The sequence below is a fragment of the Symphodus melops genome (assembly GCF_947650265.1).
Source record: "Symphodus melops genome assembly, chromosome: 6".
Lineage (NCBI taxonomy): Eukaryota > Metazoa > Chordata > Actinopteri > Labriformes > Labridae > Symphodus > Symphodus melops.
The window spans coordinates 28,621,966-28,631,965 of record NC_136696.1 but is presented as its reverse complement, the minus strand read 5'-3'; the positions used below and the strand labels follow the sequence as shown (position 1 = coordinate 28,631,965).

Sequence of the window (10,000 nt, the reverse complement as noted above, 5' to 3'; positions counted from 1 at the left end):
AATCAGAGACGAGAACGAGTAAAAACCCTGTAAATTTTGAGACCTTTACAACTTTCGATTGCGTACAGAACTCCCGTGATTCCCCACAGACCTCGATGTGATCTTGAGCGCCCCCCCCCCCTGGTGGTGGAATCTGTGTACTGCGCCTTTAACGTTTCAGGAGCAGGAAAGTGATCTGAGTCTTTTTCTGCATGATCCCAAAAACTAGCAAAAAGATCTGCTGCAGAATGATGACACACACACACACACACACACACACACACACACACACACACACACACACACACACACACACACACACACACACACACACACACACACACACACACACACACACACAGAGCTATTGTTGTGTTGGAGGAGCTGCGGGTGCCAGATCTGGATTAATCTAAGACTTGGCTTTGAGACAGTCAAACAGACGGACGGAGGGACAATGAGACGGACGAGCAGCAGATGTTCTGAGACTCTCTGATTGGGAAAAAAAAAAAAAAAAGCCACATAAAGCTGATTGGCTGTGAGAGAGTGTCAATATTCTCCCTGCCGGTGTGAATGGAGAGTCGTTTTCCGGATTGTTCTCCTGGGAAACTCGTTTCCTCTCTTTTATTGCTCCTCGTTTCTAATCTGGCCGGCTGTGGAGTCAGGAAGAGTCGGAGCTCCGAGCGGCTGCCAGGAACACCAGCAGCTCCTCCAGGAGGAAGAGATATGTCCGTTTAAAAAAGAGAAGAAGAAGAAGAAGAAGGGCCAATCAGTGAGGGTTGGCACAGAGTGAATGTATCTGCAGGGTGTCACCAGCTGCTCAGCTGAGATCACAAAACCACAACGTTTAAAACGAGTTTAAAGCAGCACGAACAGGACTGAATCCCTGAGAGCGCCCCCTGTAGACTGGAGCTTTAATGACATGCATGAAGGCTGGATTTGAGGCCTAGTGGTTAGTGCGGCGGCCCCCTGTACAGACGCCATGGTGCTCCTTCCCAAGTCTCTACATGAAGCCATTCAACGCCAGCGTCCTCTTCACACCACGGCGTCTGTGTGTGTGTCGGCGAGCGAGACGTGAGCTCTCAGGGCGTGCAGGAAGACCTTAATCCAGGTCCGCGTGTCACGGTAACAGAAGGGGCGGAGTCTGAAGTTCAACAGAAAAAAAACATAATTACAAAAATGAGTTAAAAAAAAAAAAGTGTTTTAATGTTTGTGTGAAAGCATCATGTAAGAAACTAAACTAAAGTCAATGTTGATCAGGCTGAGCGAGCGAGCGAGAGAGAGAGAGAGGTGATTGGTGCACCAGCTGATCCTTGTGATGAGCGTGAACACGATGAAGCCGTCACCAGAGCTGAGCGGCCACATTGTGCTGATGTTTAAAAACTTCTCTGAGGGAGCGCGCTGTGTTTGAAGCCCTCAAACTAACTGATGCTGCCCTCTAGTGGGGCGTTCAGGTACTCACAGAAAGGCTGTCTTTGGATCCATCGTCACCCTGCATGGTCGGAGCTGGATGCTGAGTGACGGGGTGTTTAGTCCTCACCTGGGGCGTCCTGTACCTGCAGCCTGAAGTCCACCACTAACAGATATAAAATACATCTTTTAATAAGAGTTCAGTCTTTGTGATTATTAAAAACATTTTTTAGCTTCGACCTTTCGTTATGTCTTCTCACAAACCTGAAACAACAAACTTACAAAAAGTGTGTTTTCTGTCAAACTTCACACCGAGTTTAAAGTTTAAAACTTGTATTGAAAGGTGTTTTCCCTCCAGACTTCAGCAGCTGATGAAACTAAAAACTGCTGTGATGTAACGAAGCCTCTTTGTCAGCGTGCAGGTGTGTCACATTTCACCTGTCATGCTTACATCACCAGCTGGTGTCTGTCTGTGTCTCTCTCTCTCTGTGTGTCTCTCTCTCTGTGTGTCTCTCTGCAGGCGTCAGGATGGGCAGCGGAGCGTCTGTCCCTGAAGCATCAAAGCCGGAGAGGCTCGGTGTCGCCGGGGGGGCTGAGCGAGAAACACCGCGGGTCCCAACGCCACCAGGAGGGAGCGACACCACCCTGCAGGTCAGATACACCTTTATTATATGACTTTATACTAATGAGATGGATGGATGATGGATGATGGATGATGGATGATGATGGATGGATGATGGATGATGGATGATGGATGATGATGGATGGATGGATGATGGATGGATGATGGATTGATGATGGATGGATGGATGATGGATGGATGGATGGATGATGGATGGATGGATGATGGATGGATGGATGGATGGATGATGGATTGATGATGGATGGAGGATGGATGGATGATGGATGATGATGGATGGATGGATGATGATGGATGATGGATGGATGGATGATGATGGATGATGGATGGATGGTGGATGGATGATGGATGGAGGATGGATGGATGGATGATGATGGATGGATTGATGATGGATGGATGATGGATGGAGGATGGATGGATGATGGATGGATGGATGGATGGTGGATTGATGATGGATGGATGGTGGATTGATGATGGATGGATGATGGATGGATGGTGGATTGATGATGGATGGATGATGGATGGATGATGGATGGAGGATGGATGGATGATGGATGGATGGATGGATGGTGGATTGATGATGGATGGATGGTGGATTGATGATGGATTGATGATGGATGGATGGTGGATTGATGATGGATGGATGATGGATGGATGATGGATTGATGATGGATGATGATGGATGATGGATGGATGGATGGATGGATGATGGATGGATGGATTGATGGATGGATGATGATGGGTGGATGGATGGATGATGGATGGATGGATGATGGGTGGATAGATGATGGATGGATGGATGGATGGATGGATGGAGGATGGATGATGGATGGATGATGGATGGATGGATGATGGATGGATGGATGATGAATGGATGCATGGATGGATGGATGGAGTATGGATGGAGGATGGATGGATGATGATGATGGATGATGATGGATGGATGGATGGACGGATGGATGATGATGGATAGATGGATGGATGATGATGGATGATGATGGATGATGGATGGATGGATGGATGGATGATGGATGGATGGATGATGGATGGATGGATGGATGGATGGATGGATGATGGATGGATGATGGATGGATGGATGATGGATGGATGGATGATGGATGGATGATGATGGATGGATGATGGATGGATGATGGATGGATGATGGATGGATGATGATGGATGGATGGATGATGGATGGATGGATGATGGATGGATGATGATGGATAGATGGATGGATGATGATGGATGATGATGGATAGATGGATGGATGATGATGGATGGATGATGATGGATGGATGGATGATGGATGGATGATGATGGATAGATGGATGGATGATGGATGGATGATGGATGGATGGATGGATGGATGGAGGATGGATGGATGATGGATGGATGGATGGATGGATGGATGATGGATGGATGATGGATGGATGATGGATGGATGGATGGATGGATGATGGATGGATGGATGGATGGATGATGGATGGATGATGGATTGATGGTGGATGGATGATGGATGGAGGATGGATGGATGGATGATGATGGATGGATGGATGATGGATGGATGGATGGATGGATGATGGATGGATGGATGGATGATGGATGGATGATGGATTGATGGTGGATGGATGATGGATGGAGGATGGATGGATGGATGATGATGATGGATGGATGATGGATGGATGGATGGAGGATGGATGGATGATGGATTGATGGTGGATGGATGATGGATGGAGGATGGATGGATGGATGATGATGGGTGGATGGATGATGGATGGATGGAGGATGATGATGATGGATGGATGATGGATGGATGGATGGAGGATGATGATGATGGATGGATGATGGATGGATGGAGGATGGATGGAGGATGATGATGATGGATGGATGATGGATGGATGATGGATGGATGGATGGATGGATGATGATGGATGGATGGATGGATGATGGATGGATGATGATGGATGGATGATGATGGATGATGATGGATGATGGATGGATGGATGGATGGATGGATGGATGATGGATGGATGATGATGGATGGATGATGATGGATGATGATGGATGATGGATGGATGGATGGATGATGGATGGATGATGATGGATGGATGATGATGGATGGATGATGGATGATGGATGGATGGATGGATGGATGGATGGATGATGGATGGATGATGATGGATGGATGATGATGGATGGATGATGGATGGATGGATGGATGGATGGATGATGGATGGATGGATGATGATGGATGGATGATGGATGATGGATGGATGGATGGATGGATGGATGGATGATAGATGGATGGATGATGATGGATGGATGATGGATGGATGGATGATGATGGATGGATGATGATGGATGGATGATGGATGGATGGATGATGATGGATGGATGGATGATGGATGGATGGATGATGGAGGATGGATGGATGGAGGATGGATGATGGATGGATGGATGGATGATGGATGGATGGATGATGGAGGATGGATGGATGGAGGATGGATGATGGATGGATGGATGGATGATGGATGGATGGATGGATGGATGGATGATGGATGGATGGATGGATGGATGATCTTAAATGATCAAACTGTTCCGTCAGCTCTCACATGTGTTCATATTGAGTGTTTTTACGTCTCAGCTCTCGTACTGGGATGAAATCAGTCCAGTGGACGATGACGTGTAGTTTGTGTTTTCTTCAGGCCGAGGACGACACAGCGAAGCCTGACAGTCACACGCTGGATGTTCAGTCTGTAAAAAGTGAAGAGATCAACACTCAGACGACGGCGGGAAGAGAAGGAGGAGAGACAGAAGAAGACAGAAAAGGAACAGAAGAGACAGAAGACAGAAAAGGAAAAGAAGAGACAGAAGACAGAAAAGGAAAAGAAGAGACAGAAGACAGAAAAGGAAAAGAAGAGACAGAAGACAGAAAAGGAAAAGAAGAGACAGAAGACAGAAAAGGAAAAGAAGAGGAAGAAGAAGAGGGAGGAACACAAATGGTCCTGAATCCAGCTCTTGTTTCTGTGAGCAGCTTTTTATTGTTTCACACAGAGGATGAGGGCCAGACATGAGAAATATAAAATAATAGAGGAGATATTTAAAGGTCCCATCTCCTCCTCCTCCTCCTCCTCCTCCTCCTCCTCCTCCTCGTCTTCAGTGTAAGGAAGTCTCAGAGAGGAGCTCTGAGACTTCCTTACACTGCTCGAGAGGAGGAGGAGGAGGAGGAGGAGGAGGAGGAGGAGGATGTACGATAGGCAGGTTTATTCAAAGAGCAGATTACAAACAGAACTCCTGACGCTTTGACGACTGATTGAAACGTTGATCATGTTGGCAGGAACCAGCGGCAGAAAGCGAAGAGGTGTCTTTGGACTTTGAGAGTTTCCTTCACAACAACGGGACGCTCTACAGCTGCTTCAGTCACCACGGGAACAGAGTGTATGTGGACGAGGCTCAGGTACACACACACACACCTGACAACACACACTTTAACCTCATCTTCTCCCTCACCAGGAGTTTGGATTTTCCTCTGCCCATGTTTAGAGTTTGGACTGCAGTACCCATTTTAAACACTAGGGGGTCAGAGTCACATACTGCCCCTTTAACAACAGGAAGTCTCAGTTTGCTTTGGTGGAAAATCTCCTGTTTCTCTTTTTGCTCATTGTTTCATTTTTACTGTTTTACTGTAAATTTTATTTATTTCTTTCTTATTTATTAAATTAAATATTAAAATATTAAATTAATTCATTTATTTATTTATTATATTTTTACTGTTTTACTGTAAATTTTATTTATTTATTTCTTATTTATTAAATTAAATATTAAAATATAAAATTAATTCATTTATTTATTTATTATATTTTTACTGTTTTACTTTTTAATCATCTTGTTTTTCACGAGTCAAAATAAGTGAAGAAGCAGGTTGAAGTCAGAAGTGTCCCAACATATTTAACGTCTGATTGTCTCTGTTGCTCCTCAGAAGCTTCAGCCCTTTCCGAAGGAGTGGTTCAGTCAGGGTCACTTCATCAGCGCCAACAATGAGGTCTGTGCTAATGCTCGCAGTAGGTGCTGTCAGGTGGGGCCCCTTCAGGGAGGGGTCCGACTGTCATTGCAAAATGTGCACATTTTAAGGTGATGCTGTGGTTGGAAGTTTGTCAGCTGTAGGGGGGGGCCCCTGCTGGCCCCGGGGCCCTCCATGCAGCTCCTCTGACTGCTCTGCTTCAGAGACCTGCATCTTGTCCCTCAGGTCTCGGGTCAGCCGCAGACTCAGAGCAGCAGCAGCCAGCCGGCGGTCAGAGAGGACGACCGAACGGGCAGCATCTACATCCAGGGCAAAGGAGCCGTCATGACCTACATGTTCGAGGTGAGCGGCGGCGGCGGCGGCGGTGAAGGTGTGCGAACACAGCGTCTGCTCTCAGCTTTCAATCCGTCTCCTGTGTCCCCCTGCAGGAGAGGGTGAACGTCTGCAGGTTCTGGGACCCTCACTCAGGTCTCTGGCTGCTGCTGCCGCTGCAGTGGGAGGTCAACGTGGAGTTCGTCAAAGATCGAGTGCAACGAGTCATGGTGAGGAAGACTCTGCGTGTCTTTACTGATCGGCTGCATGCAAAGGACTTCATGTCAGCCCCTCATGTGGTCTTGTTTCAGTCCACTCTGCCCGGCCTGGTGGATCAGAAGGAGATCACTGCGGCTCTGCGACAGTGTAACTACGACCACGAAGAAGTCATCTCCCTCTACCTCACCATGTTCGGAGAGATCCTCCTGCAGGCTCGTCCGGGAGGAGATCACAACTACGCCGACCTCAACTCCTTCAGGTGCGCCGAGATCACAAACCCAGTGTCAGAACATTCACGGTGACAGAGGGGGTTGGAGTCGTGGCGGCGCTCGTGCATGTGGCGTTTGAAGGAGTCGGTTACTTTTCAAATGAAGCTCGCTCTTTAACTCATCTCTAAATGTCTCCTTTGGACCGAGCAGAGCCCTCCTGGAGCGGGACCGGGTCATCGAGGATCTGAGGCAGAAGCTTCAGACCAAAGAGAAGGATGCAGATAACCTCCTCCAGAGGAACAGCTACCTGGCGAGGGACGTGCGTTACCTCAGCGAGGTCGTCCAGCACCTGAACCAGAAGTTGGCCGAGCTGGAGGCCGACCAGCAGGAGGCCCGAGAGAAGATCCGCTCCCTCCTGCACCGCCGCGCTCCCGCCGTCCCGCCTCTCAAACCGGCCGTGGAGCCCGACCTGCTCCGCCAGGTGAGCCGGCTCACCCGGGAGCTGAACGTCTCCAACAAGCAGCTGGGCTCCACGGTCCGCCACACTCTGACCCACATGAAGGAGCAGCTGGAGCAGCTGAAGGGCGCGGCGGGGGCGCTGGCTCAGGGCGAGCGGGAGGCGGCGGGGGAGGCGGAGGAGCTCAGGTCGCTCTACAGGAAGGAGGCGGTGGAGAGGAAGAGTCTGTACAACAAACTGCTGGAGCTGCAGGGAAACATTCGGGTGTTCTGTCGCTGCAGGAAGAGCTCCGCCCACAACTCCTGCGTGGAGACAACGGGCGAGCAGGAGGTCGTGGTCGTCCAGAAGGGAAGCAGGAAGAAGTTTCAGTTTGACAAAGTTTACCCTCCGAGCAGCACTCAGGTACACACTCACCTTCCTGAAGTCTGGCTGATTCTGACGGGAGAGACGACTTCCTGCTTCCTGCTTCCTGCTTCCTGTTTCCTGTTTCCTGCTTCCTGCTTCCTGTTTCCATGTTGACTCTTTAAGATGTCACCTGGTCTCCTCCGTCTGTTGTCCTGTGATTTTAATGTCGTTGTCTCACCTGCTTAAGACGCATGATGTCTCAAAGCTGGACGTCTGTCTCTCTGCAGGACGATGTCTTCGCAGGAACTCTGCCCGTGATCACTTCCTGCGTGGATGGATATAACGTCTGCATCCTGGCCTATGGACAAACGGGCTCCGGGAAGACGTACACCATGATGGGCAGCAGGGACGACCCCGGAGTCAACATCAGGTGGGAGCTCCTCTGTGAGTCTAGTTTACACAGAACATGAGACACGTGTGAGATCTCGCTGCACGGGGAAACAACGACCCGCCGCCGTCACGGGCCAAATGAGACTAATGGCGTGTCATTGTGCGACGTGTGACCTGACAGCGACTCATCAATACGTGATGAAGAAGAAGAGTTAGTTTACAGCAGGGGTCGAGTTTCCTGTCAGAGAGGACAAACACACACGAGGACACGAAACCGTCTCCTGTTACCTGTGTGTGTGTGTGTGTGTGTGTGTGTGTGTGTGTGTGTGTGTGTGTGTGTGTGTGTGTGTGTGTGTGTGTGTGTGTGTGTGTGTGTGTGTGTGTGTGTGTGTGTGTGTGTGTGTGTGCCCCCGCAGGTCAATACGAGAACTTCTACGCATCTGTGCAGACAAAGAGAAGGTCTCCTACACTCTGAAGGTGGGATCCTTGTCTCCTCGTCTCCTTGTCTCCTCGTCTCCTCGTCTCCTCGTCTCCTTGTCTCCTCGTCTCCTTGTCACCTCGTCTCCTTGTCTCCTCGTCTCCTTGTCTCCTCGTCTCCTCGTCTCCTTGTCTCCTGGTCTCCTCGTCTCCTGGTCTCCTTGTCTTCTTGTCTCCTGGTCTCCTGGTCTCCTTGTCTCCTTGTCTCCTCGTCTCCTGGTCTCCTGGTCTCCTGGTCTCCTCGTCTCCTCGTCTCCTCGTCACCTCGTCTCCTCGTCTCCTCGTCTCCTCGTCTCCTCGTCTCCTGGTCTCCTTGTCTCCTTGTCTCCTTGTCTCCTGGTCTCCTGGTCTCCTGGTCTCCTTGTCTTCTTGTCTCCTGGTCTCCTCGTCTCCTCGTCTCCTCGTCTCCTCGTCTCCTCGTCTCCCTGTCTCCTCGTCTCCTTGTCTCCTCGTCTCCTTGTCTCCTCGTCTCCTTGTCTCCTCGTCTCCTTGACTTTTATGACTTCCTGTTTTGCTCAAACGTCGGGATGTTTATATTTTCAGATCTCCATGTTGGAGATTTATAACGAGACTTTGAACGACCTGCTGGCTAAAAGTCCCGCCTCCCCTCTGGACATCAGAGTCCAGGGCAAGTCCGTGTCTGTCCCCGGACTGACACGGGTCCAGGTCCAGACCGAGGCCGACATCGTCAATGTGATGGAGACGGGAGAGAAGAACCGAAAGATCGCCTCCACCAAGATGAACACGCAGAGGTTCGGCTCTCACACGCAGACGTTAACCACGACCTCCGAGTCAGTGCGAGTCACACGCCAGCGTCTGCTTCCTCCTCAGTTCTCGCTCTCACCTGGTGGTGGCGCTGGAGGTGGAGGGCTCGGACCAGGTGTCCGGACTGACGTCTCGAGGGACCCTGACTCTGTGTGACCTCGCTGGATCAGAACGTATCTCAAAGACGGAGGCGGAGGGGCAGAGGCTGGTGGAGGCGGCCGCCATCAACAAGTCTCTGACAGCTCTGGGACAGGTACAGGACCTGCATACCCGGGTAATGAGCCTGGTCCTGGATCCTGGTTATGAGCCTGATCATGGATCCGGGTTATGAACCTGATCATGGATCTGGGTTATGAGCCTGATCCTGGATCCTGGTTATGAGCCTGATCATGGATCCGGGTTATGAGCCTGGATCCTGGATCCGGGTTATGAGCCTGGTCCTGCATACCCGGGTTATGAGCCTGGATCCTGGATCCGGGTAATGAGCCTGATCCTGGATCCGGATCCAGGTAATGAGCCTGATCCTGGATCCGGGTTATGAGCCTGATCCTGGATCCGTGTAATGAGCCTGATCATGGATCCGGGTTGTGAGCCTGATCCTGGATCCGGGTTATGAGCCTGATCCTGGATCCGGGTTATGAGCCTGGTCCTGGATCCGGGTCGTCATTATTAGCATGTGAATTATTAGCGAACCTCTGAGTCACTACAGGATCCACAGAACCCGGATCAGAACTGACAGACGATGTTTGAGTTTTTTCTTGGCTGTGATTGGTCGGCTC

At 50.0% G+C, this 10,000-nt stretch overlaps 1 protein-coding gene across 1 annotated transcript in view; it reads left to right on the top strand.

Moving 5' to 3' along the window:
• Nucleotides 1-4,882: 4,882 nt before the first annotated feature.
• Nucleotides 4,883-10,000, top strand: part of LOC306825658 (uncharacterized protein) — a 6,117-nt gene continuing 999 nt past the window's right edge. Inside the window, exons 1-11 of the mRNA XM_079346540.1 lie at nucleotides 4,883-5,052; nucleotides 5,364-5,483; nucleotides 6,006-6,068; nucleotides 6,273-6,389; nucleotides 6,476-6,589; nucleotides 6,671-6,837; nucleotides 6,998-7,646; nucleotides 7,877-8,019; nucleotides 8,396-8,456; nucleotides 9,000-9,208; nucleotides 9,288-9,474. Of these exons, the coding sequence (XP_079202666.1) occupies nucleotides 5,026-5,052; nucleotides 5,364-5,483; nucleotides 6,006-6,068; nucleotides 6,273-6,389; nucleotides 6,476-6,589; nucleotides 6,671-6,837; nucleotides 6,998-7,646; nucleotides 7,877-8,019; nucleotides 8,396-8,456; nucleotides 9,000-9,208; nucleotides 9,288-9,474 (1,857 nt within the window). The 5' untranslated portion in view covers nucleotides 4,883-5,025. The remainder of the gene's footprint in view (nucleotides 5,053-5,363; nucleotides 5,484-6,005; nucleotides 6,069-6,272; nucleotides 6,390-6,475; nucleotides 6,590-6,670; nucleotides 6,838-6,997; nucleotides 7,647-7,876; nucleotides 8,020-8,395; nucleotides 8,457-8,999; nucleotides 9,209-9,287; nucleotides 9,475-10,000) is intronic.